The sequence below is a fragment of the Capra hircus genome, chromosome 14 (assembly GCF_001704415.2).
Source record: "Capra hircus breed San Clemente chromosome 14, ASM170441v1, whole genome shotgun sequence".
NCBI lineage: Eukaryota > Metazoa > Chordata > Mammalia > Artiodactyla > Bovidae > Capra > Capra hircus.
Genome location: NC_030821.1, coordinates 24,969,006 through 24,982,845, shown reverse-complemented (window position 1 = coordinate 24,982,845; position 13,840 = coordinate 24,969,006). Strand labels below are relative to the sequence as shown.

Below are 13,840 nucleotides of genomic sequence, written 5' to 3'. Positions count from 1 at the left end.
ATTGTAACTATTTTTAAAATGCTGGGTTCATTTCTACTTTATAGCAATCTATCATGGATATATTATATATTTAACTATATGCTATACCTCTTTCATTGCCAGAAATGCACTAAAATTTACAGCTCAGTAGAACTTTATGTATTATTTTATATATTCAAAGATATTGATAATTATCAGCAAATTTTACAGTCTCCCCAAGTGTTCATGGGCTTTCTAATTTCCTCAGACTTTGCTATCCATTTTATTAACCTTGTTTACCTAAGAGGTTATATTGTACATCTTTCTTCGTTATTGACTATTTGGATTCTTCTTCTGGGACTAGCCTATTCATGTATCTTTGTCATTTTTTATTGGATTGTTTCTCTAATGTCATTAACTCCTTACGTAAGTTCTTTAATGGATATTAAAATTTTGTAGTATATACCACCAATATGTTCTCTAGTTTGTTGTGTATTTCTCAGCCTATTTTTAGGAAGAATTTTTAGTGTTATGAGGTTGTATATGTATTTTTTTCTTCTCAGCTTCTGGCTTCCACAGAATATTTAGCTTATTCTTATCTGCCTCAAACTTTAAAAAGTTTGTTTGCTGAGTGTTTACCTGTAGTGATCTATGCTTCTGTCCACATTTGAATTACAGAAATATTTAACTTTTTATTTTAAGAAACAATTGACTATATTCAAGTTAGAAAATTCAATATAAATTTAACCTGAACTTAGTATGCCCTTGTTTGAGTACGGGAGTGGAAAGAATATTCTTTGCAAACCATATTTGCAACGCATGTAAGCAACATACAGATTAAAAATAATTTAAAAATTAAAAGAGCTCTGCGGAAATTCAGGCCGATGACAATGAGAAGGTTTCTATATTACTGACACCTACCTCCTTGTGTGAGGGCTCCATTTACACACAGAGGACTTAAGGAAATGTCACTACTGTGAAACCAGTTGCTGCTCTGGTACGAACTCTACTGTAGGAGACAATCTGAAAGGGAGAACTTTTTCTGTGAAAGTTTCAAGGTCTGTTGAATGATTTGAAATGCCAGTGTTTTCCATGAGCTATGTTGGAGGAGGCAGACTGTAAAAATTAGGAGGAAAAGTCAACCAAAAACGTCAAAAAGGACTTTGTTTATACTCAATTAGAACCTTTTACTGAAGTTAAAGGTCTGGAGTATTTAGCTTATTTTATTCTTCATTGAAGTGTACCTCTGCCTCACACTAGAAGTGGAATGCCAAAATTCTAGGTATGTCTCTTCTCAAAGTGTTTCCAGAAAGAAGAGAAACAGGAAGTACTAAAAATCCTATGAGGAAACTCTTCGGATTTCAAGTTCAATTTGAATAAATATAGGCACACAGTTTTCCTTGTGGCTCAACTGGTAAAGAATCTACCTGCAATGTGGGAGTCCTGGGCTCAGTCCTTGGGTTGGAAAGATCCCCTGGAGAAGGGAAAGGCTACCCACTCCAGTATTCTGGCCTGGAGAATTCTATGGACTATATAGTCCATGGGGTCACAAAGAGTCAGACACGACTGAACAACGTGCACTTTCCATAAATTGCAATTCCATGGAACACCAATTCTAAGGGATGCATCATAATAAAATTATTTATTTAGACTTCCCCAAAACTTGACACAGAACTTTTAACTATAGAATGCCTAATAAAAATAAAAATATTATCAGCAGTGGCCACAGAACTGGAAAAGGTCAGTTTTCATTCCAATCCTGAAGAAAGGCAATGCCAAAGAATTTTCAAACTACCACATAAATGCACTCGTCTCACATGCTAGCAAAGTAATGCTCAAAGTTCTTCAAGTCAGGTTTCAGCAGTACATGAACCATGAACTTCCAGATGTTCAAGCTGGATTTAGAAAAGGTAGAGGAACCAGTGATCAAGTTGCCAACAGCTACTGTATCACTGAAAAAGCAAGAGATTTCCAGAAAAACATCTGCTTTATTGAGTACACTAAAGCCTTTGACTGTGTGGATCACAACAAACTCTGGAAAATTCTTAAAGAGATTGGAATACCAGACCACCTTACCTGCCTCTTGAGAAATATGTATGTAGGTCAAGAAGCAACAGTTACAACTAGACAAGGAACAACAGACTGGTTCCAAATAGGAAAAGGAGTACGGCAAGGCTGTATATTGTCCCCCTGCTTATTTACTTATATGCAGAGTACATCAGGCAAAATGCCAGGCTGGATGAAGCACAAGCCAGAATCGTGATTGCTGGGAGAAATATCAATAACCTCAGATATGCAGATGACACCACCCTTATGGCAGAAGCAAAGAACTAAAGAGCCTCTTGATGAAAGTGAAAGAGGAGAGTGAAAAAGTGGGCTTAAAAGTCAACATTCAGAAAAACTAAGATCATGGCATCTGGTCCCATCACTTCATGGCAAATAGATGAGGAAACAATGGAAACAGTGACAGACTTTATTTTGGGGGGCTCCAAAATCACTGCAGATGGTGACTGAAGCCATGAAATTAAAACACACTTGCTCCTTGGAAGAAAACTTTTGACCAACTTAGACAGCATATTAAAAAACAGAGACATAACTTTTCCAACAAAGGTCCCTCTAGTCAAAGCTTTGGTTTTTCCGGTAGTCATATGTGGATGTGAGAGTTGAACTATAAAGAAAGCTGAGTGGAAGAACTGATCCTTATGCACTGTGGTTTTAGAGAAGACTCTTGAGAGTCCCTTGGACTGCAAGGAGATCCAACCAGTCCATCCTAAAGGAGATCAGTCCTAAATATTCATTGGAAAGACAGATGCTAAAGCTGAAATGCTAATGCTTTGGCAACCTGATACGAAGAACTGACTCATTGCAAAAGACCCTGATGCTGAGAAAGATGGAAGGCAGGAGGAGAAGGGGACAACAGAGGATGAGATAGTTGGATGGCATCACCAACTTGATGGACATGAGTCTGAGTAAGCTCCAGGAGTCAGTGATAGACAGGAAAGACTGCCTTGTTGCTTGCTGCAGTCCATGGGGTCGCAAAGAGTTGCTCAGTTGGACACTGAGCAACCGAATGCAAAAGTAGGAGGTCAAGAAACACATGGAGTAACAGGCAGATTTAGCCTTGGAATGCAGAATGAAGCAGGGCAAAGACTAATAGAGTTTTGCCAAGAAAATGCACTGGTCATAGCAAACAACCTCTTCCAACAACACAAGAGAAGACTCTACACATGGACATCACCAGATGGTCAACACCGAAATCAGATTGATTCTATTCTTTGCAGCCAAAGATGGAGACGCTTATACAGTCAACAAAAACAAGACCAGGAGCTGACTGTGGCTCAGATCATGAACACCTTATTACCAAATTCAGACTCAAATTGAAGAAAGTAGGGAAAACCGCTTGACCATTTAGGTATGACCTAAATCAAATCCCTTATGATTATACAGTGGAAGTGAGAAATAGATTGAAGAGCCTAGATCTGATAGATTGAGTGCCTGATGAACTATGGAATGAGGTTCGTGACATTGTACAGGAGATAGGGATCAAGACCATCTCCATGAAGAAATGCAAAAAAGCAAAATGGCTGTTGGAGGAGGAATTACAAATAGCTGTGAAAAGAAGAGAAGCGAAAAGCAAAGGAGAAAAGGAAAGATATAAGCATCTGAATGCAGAGTTCCAAAGAATAGCAAAGAGAGATAAGAAAGCCTTCTTTAGTGATCAATGCAAAGAAATAGAGGAAAAGAACAGAATGGGAAAGACTAGAGATCTCTTCAAGAAAATTAGAGATACCAAGGGAACATTTCATGCAAAGATGGGCTCAATAAAGGACAGAAATGGTATGGACCTAACAGAAGCAGAAGATATTAAGAAGAGGTGGCAAGAATACGCGGAAGAACTGTACAAAAAAGATCTTCATGACCCAGATAATCAGGATGGTGTGATCACTCATCTAGAGCCAGACATCCTGGAATGTGAAGTCAAGTGGGCCTTAGAAAGCATCCCTACGAACAAAGCTAGTGGAGGTGATGGAATTCCAGTGGAGCTATTTCAAATCCTGAAAGATGATGCTGTTAAAGTGCTGCACTCAATAGGCCAGAAAATTTGGAAAACTCAGCAGTGGCCACAGGACTGGAAAAGGTCAGTTTTCATTCCAATTCCAAAGAGAGGCAATGCTAAAGAATGCTCAAACTACCACACAATTGCACTCATCTCACATGCTAGTAAAGTAATGCTCAAAATTCTCCAAGCCAGGCTTTAGCAGTACATGAACCATGAACTTCCTGATGTTCAAGCTGGTTTTAGAAAAGGCAGAGGAACCAGAGATGAAATTGCCAACATCCGCTGGATCATGAAAAAAGCAAGAGAGTTCCAGAAAAACATCTATTTCTGCTTTATTGACTATGCCAAAGCCTTTGACTGTGTGGATCACAATAAACTGTGGAAAATTCTGAGAGAGATGGAAATACCAGACCACCTGACCTGCCTCTTGAGAAATCTGTATGCAGGTCAGGAAGCAACAGTTAGAACTGGACATGGAACAACAGACTGGTTCCAAATAGGAAAAGGAGTACGTCAAGGCTGTATGTTGTCACCCTGCTTATTTAACTTCTATGCAGAGTACATCATGAGAAATGCTGGACTGGAAGAAACACAAGCTGGAATCAAGATTGCTGGGAGAAATATCAGTCACCTCAGATATGCAGATGACACCACCCTTATGGCAGAAAGTGAAGAGGGGCTAAAAAGCCTCTTGAGGAAATTGAAAGTGGAGAGTGAAAAAGTTGGCTTAAAGCCCAACATTCAGAACACGAAGATCATGGCATCCGGTCCCATCACTTCATGGGAAATAGAGGGGAAAACAGTGGAAACAGTGTCAGACTTTATTTTTGGGGGCTCCAAAATCACTGCAGATGGTGACTGCAGCCATGAAATTAAAAGACGCTTACTCCTTGGAAGAAAAGTTATGACCAACCTAGATAGTATATTCAAAAGCAGAGACATTACTTTGCTGACTAAGGTCCGTCTAGTCAAGGCTATGGTTTTTCCAGTAGTCATGTATGGATGTGAGATTTGGACTGTGAAGAAGGCTGAGCGCTGAAGAATTGATGCTTTTGAACTGTGGTGTTGAAGACGACTCTTGAGAGTCCCTTGGACTGCAAGGAGATCCAACCAGTCCATTCTGAAGGAGATCAGCCCTGGGATTTCTTTGGAAGGAATGATGCTAAAGCTGAAACTCCAGTACTTCGGCCACCTCATGTGAAGAGTTGACTCATTGGAAAAGACTCTGATGCTGGGAGGGATTGGGGACAGGAGGAGAAGGGGACGACAGAGGATGAGATAACTGGATGGCATCACGGACTTGATGGACGTGAGTCTGAGTGAACTCTGGGAGTTGGTGATGGACAGGGAGGCCTGGCATGCTGCAATTCATGGGGTCGCAAAGAGTCGGACATGACTGAACGACTGAACTGAACTGAGCAACTGAACTAAGCTGAATAAAAATATACTGCATGTGCTCTAGAAAACAGTGCACTGGACTTTGGAATTAGCATCCCGGTTTCAGATTATGCATTTAAACCTAAACTAAATTTGTTGCTAAAGACCATCATCAGGGAAAATATGACTGCTTTGCCTATTGAATTTAGTGCAGTGGAGCTGTCTTGTTCTTCAGATTAACTTTTATATATAAAAGCCTCCATGCCCACTGAGATGGCCTCTCCTTACTTAACCGGTTGGGGAAAATGTAAGAGAACCAATAAAAGACCTCACGACACAGTGGGATATATCAATATATTGAGTAAGAAAATTAAATTTAATGGCACAGGGTTTAAGGCAGAAAGAAAATCTCAGTCAAGATTTCTTTAATGGCTTGGCAAAAAAAAATTTGTTTTATACATGGAAAAGATGAATAGGTTGAAATATTGTGAAAGACAAGCTCCCAAAAATAACCAGATGGAGAGCAGAAAATAGTAAAGGGATATTAAGTTGATGCCTTGATTCTTGGCTGTTATAATGTAAGTATGTGGAAGTAGATAGAGATTATGTTATAGTAAATCAAAGAGATGAGACTCTAAAGCTAGTTTTCATAACACTGGGTTGTCATGGACAGTTTTCTAGTCTAAGAAGTTAAAACAGTTGGCTTTTTATTTTTGTTCTGATATAGTGTTTGCACAATTTTATACAAGGTATTTATAGATTTTTACTTAAAACTAGGCCTTGTAACATCTTGTCATTCTGTATCACTATTTTACTTTAAGAATAAAAAGACATGAGATTTTTTAATGCTCTACAGCAAAAATGGTGTATTACAACAATATAATTAGTAAGTAGAGATAGTATATGAATATTTTCTGGCAGAAGACTTTTGGATTCAAGCCAGTTTGGAAATAGTAAGGAAGGGCTAACTTCCCAAGTAGATAATAACTAATGGATGAGAATTATTAAAGAAAAGAGGACAGTGTTTTTGGAAGCCAAATACGAAGAGGTGGAAGGGAGGGAATGAATAGTATCAAAAAGATAACAATTTTGCCTGAAAAAGTCTAAAAATTGTCATTAATGTAAAGGGTATCCTTAGTAAATAAAGTTAATACAGAAATACTATAGAATAAAAGACATTAGAGAGAATCCAAGTGAAGAAAATGACTTGAAGAGATAATTAGGTGCTAAGTCGTGCCATTAGTGAAACAGTGTGGTGTGTTCCCATATTGCTTATAGTTTTTATTCATTTGATTTTTAATGTATATATTTCATTCTCAATCCTGTGAGATGTCTGTGATGCAAAGCAAATTTCTTCTTTACATGAATTTGTATTTTAAAATGATAGGCTATGTTGATGTCTTTTAATACCTGGTAGCCATGGTGCATTAAGATTGTTTGGTGAATTATGAATATTAACATTTTTTTTCCAACATGCTAAGTGTATACTCCTTTTACTTGGGAAGTACAGACTTTTTGTTATACAAATCAGAGTTCAGAATTTTTTCCTTTGGCACTGGGATTTCTTTGATCAACTTTCCATTCTCAGCACTTTCCAAAATTCTGAAAATCAAAATAGAACAAAAACTCCTTTATTGACATCTCAGATAGTAGCCATCTTCTATTATATGTCTTCTTGAGAAAAGAATGCTTCAAAAAAAAAAAAAAAGAATGCTTCAAAAGTGACAAGTGGGAAAACATGGATGCAAAAAAAGTATTATGTCTGAAACAGAAGTTTCTTGTAGCTGCTTTTTTCTTTCATTTGAATTTTTTTTCCATTTCTCTCTGAAAATAGATGGTTAGAGTGGGAATAGTGTCATTTTATATTTTATATTGGCACTCAGCAACTAATAAATGCAAATTATAACGAAAGCATGGTATTTTCCAAATCAGAATGTTACCTACTAATTAAGAAAACTTAAAAGCCAGTGCTCATCCTATTTCAGGAACAAAATGATAATTCAGAATTTTTATCTAGTATTTTATGACTATACATCCAAATGTTGCTCTTTTCATTATTACAGTTAAGGTTTCTTGGTAGTATACTGTAACTCTCGTGAATTTGAAAGAAAATTTTCCATAAGTTCACAGACTTGATTTTATAGGCATTTAACATCTGATCATTACCCTAGGAAGAGAAACAAAAATAATTAAAAAGTAAACTGAGAATGAGCTAAGGCATCCATTGTGGTTAATTCTCAGATCAGAAGGCCAAAAATTAACAGTCACAGAGAAAACCTCCTCTGACATGCATAGCAAGCATACTAATCACTTAACAGTGGGTGGGATAAAGATTTTAACCAATAAAAAAGGTATTTGGTATTATTTGATTTTGTTTGCTTTTTAGCTACTAACTTTTCCAGCAGCAAGTTACTGACACAGAAGAAAACACTGAAATGCAACGAATCATACCTACTCCTTCAGAAATGCTGTGTCTCATCTTACTCCAGCTTCCTTGCCTGAAGTTTTCATTTCCAAAAAATGCTTTAATAAATAAAAATGACCTTCATATTTTCCCAAATCATTATACTCAAGATATATTCAACTGAGTTTGCTTAATAACTAGTCAGGACAGAGATCCTTTCACAGTCCTATAGAATATAAAGCAACTCAAAATAGAGAAGCAGATCTTAGATTGCAAAAGTCACAGAGCTGTGTCAATGGGTCTCAATGTGAAGTTTTCTGGGCATGCTACCAAAGGTATTGTAAATTAGTAAGCTCTTATACATAGAAGCATCGCAGTGTTTTTCAGGCTTAGTTCAATGGGCAGCTTTCCTTTCATGTTCCACATTTTCTTGGAGGATAAGTTTGTCAGCAAAGATCTGGAACTACCACGTGCAGGTCTCTCCACACTTCTTAATCTGTGTTATGGGCAGTCAGATATTCCAGCTCATCCCCTACTACAGGGAGTTGGAAAATTTGGCTCTTCAAACAATCTCTATTTTATGACTTAAAAGTATTAAGTTTAGAACACTCCCTAGTGTCCCCTTTTTGAAAACATATAGGAATGATTCAGTGCTACAGATCTCCAAGGTAAATTAAATACCCAGTCTGGTATGTTCCATTTGAATAACACCTTGTAAACTAAGGACTGGTTGAACCTTCTGTAAATGAAACTGAGAAAACTGAATAAGGCTCTTCTCTGAGGAATACTAGTATATTATACACTCTATAAAATGTAAGTGCTTCTTATTTCCAGTCAGTTGCTAGCATTCAACAGTGCTTCTGCATTTGCTGTCATTTGTAATGTGCAATATGCAAAGGGAATATCCTGTGAAGAGTTCTGAAAGAAGGAAGGTTCTTGGTTGAGGACTGCATCACTCCAGGAAAAGTTTCCCAAGTCCTTTTGTAAGACCATCCCATCGGCAACATAATCTTCCTTTTTGGAGCCAGTTATTCAGTGATTTGGAAATTTGTTATGCCTTTAGCCCTTATCTTGAAGCTCTGATTGAGAGATAAAGTAAGCTAGTGGTTACGATGCAGGGCCAGGTATCAAAAATCCCAAGAAATGCAATTCGCTGTGACTTTACATAGCTTAGTTTCTGGTCCTCTGGTTTCTGCATCAATATGCTATTCCTCGTGAAATGTAATCCCTGTTAATGTTTTGAAAATCCCAAATGAATGAAACAAAGTAAATAAAAAATAGTTTCTATAGTTTGTTCAAACTTTTTTCTGAACTGCTGCTTCTATTTCTTATTGGATCCATTTCTTTAATGAAAATTATGCTATAATTTCTCCAGACAGAGTCCAAGTTAGCTACCCTGAATATAAGATACATCCCAAGAAATAAATTACATTTAGGAAACAAACATCACTCTAACAATAACTTATCTAATAATCTTCATTTCAAATGCTGTATAATGTCACTCCTATTAAATATATATTTATGTATAAATGCATTTATATGTATATACTTTTCTGAGTCGCTTGCTTAATAAATATTTCCATGGTGAAATACCTAACTAAAATTTCTTACAGTAAATAAACTCAGGAACTAGTTGAATCATGTTTCTTACAGCATTTTAAAACTAAATTTTATCTTCACTTCCTTGTAGTTTATTAGAACAGAAAATCTTTGAAATGGAAGGAAAGCACAAGGAAGAACTGGACACCTTAAAGGAGGAGAAAGAGAATCTTCAAGGCTTGGTTACTCGTCAAACATATATAATCCAGGAGCTGGAGAGACAGTTGAACAGAGCCACCACCAATAACAGCGTCCTTCAGAAGCAGCAGCTGGAGCTGATGGACACAGTCCATAGCCTTGTCAATCTCTGCACTAAAGAAGGTAGTAAGAACTTCTTCCTTACTTTGGTTATAGTAAATATTTTATTTAATATAAAGCAAGTAAATATCCGATATAACTTTCTAAGTTGCATTGATTGCTAGTACAGAAGCAGCAAAAGAACGTTATTCTTAGAAGCGTTTATTGAAGTTTACACTTACAATTTTCTCGTGTTTTGAACTTCAGAGAAATTATTCATAAGCTAGGGTTCATGAATTCACCCTATCTTTCTAATTTCTCCTTTTTTATTAGCCTTTTTGGCTTTAAATAAAATCTGTTATGTTCTCATGGATAAATATTTAGTACTGTAGTGTTAGACACTTAACTATACAGGACAGAATTTAGACACTATTAAAGATTAGTTCAGAGTGCTGAGAAGAATTTCAGGAGCGTTCCCATTTTAAAACTATTTCTTTTGCAGTGGAGGAGAGGGAAGAGTTACCTGCAGAGGGAAAGAGGTACAGCAGCTCCTAATAACTGTTATGAAGAAGAAGGGATATTTGTTATTAAAAGTCTATTTTAGGATTATTCATGTGGTCCTGTATGGAGAAGACCTAACCAGGGCATATGAACAAACTTATTCTGGGGTGTCTTCATGATAGTGAGAGAATAAATTTTTAATACCCACCAGAATATCTGGAGCCATTTAGCCATTGGAAATATTGTAGGCCTGTGTCTCTTTAGAAGACATCCATCCATTTGTCCACCTGCCCACCCATCAATTATTGAAAAAATGGCTCTGTGTACACCTGTTCACTTCAAGCAGAACCTCACCTGAGCCACAGGAGAACGCTTCAAAGTTTGGAGTTTGTATAGTTCTGCTCACTAATCAGTCTTTCTATGAGTGAACATGGACGTGTAATTGGTGATGAATGAAATAAAACACCACTTCTATCTGAAGGTCATGGTTGTCTTAAGCTGTCGCTTATGCGATCATTCATGTAATGGTTCAGTGTTCATACGCAATGTGCATAATTGGAGGCTCCTTTAATTTAACAGTGGACTTGAGCTATATTAAAAATAGCTCAGTTCCATAGTCTCATGTATAGATATGAATACAGAGGATAACTCCGTTTTAAGTGATTTTGTTTTAAAGACATTTAGCATTTCTCTGTTACACTCCATTACCTTCAGTTCTATCTCCTTTAGATAGTCTAAACAAGTCCTTAATATACTTTGTGAAGAATATTTTTTAAACAGTGAGTTCCCAGGGCCCCGTTTGTGTGTGCTCAGAAATGTGATTGAGAAGGAAAAAACCTGCTAATCAGTCAGAGCCTGCCAAAACCTTGAGTTAGAGTCCACTGGAAGGAAAACATGATAGAATTTTGCCAGAGAACTTTAATAGAGCTCATGAGTATTTAGAAATTAAGTATTAATATGAGACATATCTATTCTCATATTGAACTGAATACATTAGGGGAAAAATTGAAAACATATTTTTCTTATCATCCTGAGACGTAATGCACATGGAGTTGAGTAGTTCTTTTTTTTTTTTTTATGATGTTAGAAATATCAAGCCCTGGTGATTCTCACAAAGCTCATATGTCTGCCTACTTATCATAATTTCACTTCTTTTCTGAGTACTTGTCCAATAAATATGTCTTTAAGCTTTTTCAGGCAGGAGGGTGACTTCAAAATTAAAATTCCTGGCTAGTTTTGGTCTTTGGGTGCAACATCAGAAATCAAACATCTGTTCAAGAAATGTAATTTATTGAACAATAACAATGGCACTCCTGATAGATGCTACCCACAACATCACTCAGCATATGAGAAAAGTAACTGTGCCTATTCTATTATAACTATGCCTGTTCTATTATAGAGCACATACAAAAAGTAATTGGAAAAGGAAGTGGCAACCCACACCAATATTCTTGCCTGGGAAATCCCATGGACAGAGGAATCTGGCGGGTTACAGATCATGAGATTACAGAGTCAAACAGGACTGAGTGACTAATACTGCAAAGGGAGACAGAAATTGTCTAATACTTCATACCTCTAGACATTTATTTTCTTTTCAATGATAAAATTATAAAACAAATCCTATTTATGTTTTATAATCCAACTTTCTCACACACACAGTGTAAACATATTGAGCTGTTATCCAATGGATTCTATGCCTTTATAGTGTGTGAAAGTCGCTCAGTCATGTCTGACTCTTTGCGACCCCATGGACTGTCCATGTAATTCTCTAGGCCAGAATACTGAAGTGGGTAGCCTTTCCTTTCTCCAGGGGATCATCCCAACCCAGGAATCAAACCCAGGTCTCCCTCATTGCAGGCAGATTCTTTACTAGCTAGCCACAAGGGAAGCCCAAATAGTGAAAGTGAAAGTTACTCAGTTGTGTTCAACTCTTTGTGGACCAGTCCATGTCATTCGGGCGAACTATTACCTAGGTCCCCAGATTGGTGCATTCTTTCCAGCTGCGCCAAGGAGCACAGAATACTGGAGTGGGTAGCCTATCCCCTCTCCAGGGGATCTTCCCAACCCAGGAATTGAACCTGCGTCTCCTGCATTGCAGGTGGACTCTTTACCAACTGAGCTATCAGGGAAGTCCATGCTCTCATAACCATAGACTTTATTTGCTTCTTGTTAGACTTTTTTTTCTCTCTAATCCTACAGTTAAGTAGTCTACTAAGTATTTGGTGATTTAAGAATTCATGAGACACAAAAATGGAATGTGTCTCTCACTAAGTTTTCTACAAAGATTTTACTTCATTTTCACTGGCACCATAGCATTTAGTTACGGTGAATTTAAAATTTTAAATGACTAATTGCATAATACTAGATTAAATGCATGTGTGCTAAATTGCTTCAATCATGTCCGACTCTTTGCAACCCTGTGGGCTCCTCTGTCCATGGGATTCTATGGACATTGGAGGCGTTGCCATACCTTCCTCCAGGGGATCTTCCTAACCCAAGGATCGAACCAATGTCTCCTGCATTACAGGCAGATACTTTACCGTCTGAACCACCACAGAAGTCCACTAGATTAAATATCAGTTACTGAAACAAACTTATTTCATTCTAATTTCAAAACACATGAGTAAAATCTTTTCCTTCTTAAGACCAAAAATTCATTTATCAAGTAAATTTGTTATTTATCAAAGATTATACATAAATGTTCTCTCTTTAAAAATGAATATATGTAAATAAGCCCTAAATCAATACATTACAATAAATGCACCACTTTTCTAAAATGTGTATTTCCAAAAAAAATGCAAAGAGTAGTCTTCTGAGTTTCAAAAAATGTCATAATCCAAAAAGGCAAAAATTTTAATTGACCTAAGGGTCTTCTCACTCTAACTTGACTAAGTCAGTCATTTATGGATACAGCCTGAATAGAATACTACAAAACAGAAGAAAAAATTTCTACTGAGTTTTTTCTGTCATTGGCAACTAATTTAATCTTTATGAAGCTGTTTAGTCATTTATAGGGGCTTCTGCAGTGGCACAGTGGTAAAGAATTCAGCTGCAATGCAGGAGAAGCAGGAGACACAGGTGCGGTCCCCATGTAGGGAATATCCCCTGGAGGAGGAAATGGCTGCCCACCTCAGTATCCTTGCCGGGAAAATCCCATTACAGAGGAGTCTAGTGGGCTACAATCACGGAGAGGCAAAGAGTCGGATAGGACTGAGCATGCTAATCATTTCTTATGTAGGCTAATTATATCTACTTCACAATGATAGTGGAAACATTAAATTAGATGCTTTATATTAAAACAAAAGTATGGGACATATTTGATTTATTAAACATTAATTCCTTCCTTTTCCTCCAAGTGACAAAATTCAACTAAATGTAAATTTATTAGGTGCTAGTTATAAGTAAAGTTTCTTTCACAGAAAATGTCTGAATACAGTGCTCTAGAGTATCTGACTGTTGACAGTCATCCAAGTCCCTTCTTTTTAACTTCAGTTTCCGAATCACTAAAATGGAATCATGATATTCAATTCCTGGTGAGTAAGAATTAATAGAGGTTTGTATAAAACTCATAGCATCAAGGGTTATGTAGTATTTTTTTTTTCACTTTCACTTTTCATACTAAATCACTTAAGGTCATTTTCTAAAATAATTTAGCAAACCTTCCTCTTGTTGTTTAACAGGCAATAGTAGTATCTTAGGCAAAT

At 36.9% G+C, this 13,840-nt stretch overlaps 1 protein-coding gene across 1 annotated transcript in view; it reads left to right on the top strand.

The window, feature by feature from the left end:
* ANGPT1 (angiopoietin 1) overlaps positions 1–13,840 on the top strand; it is a 305,768-nt gene that overhangs the window by 209,897 nt on the left and 82,031 nt on the right. Inside the window, exon 4 of the mRNA XM_005689163.3 lies at positions 9,490–9,719. Within this exon, the coding sequence (XP_005689220.1) occupies positions 9,490–9,719 (230 nt within the window). The remainder of the gene's footprint in view (positions 1–9,489; positions 9,720–13,840) is intronic.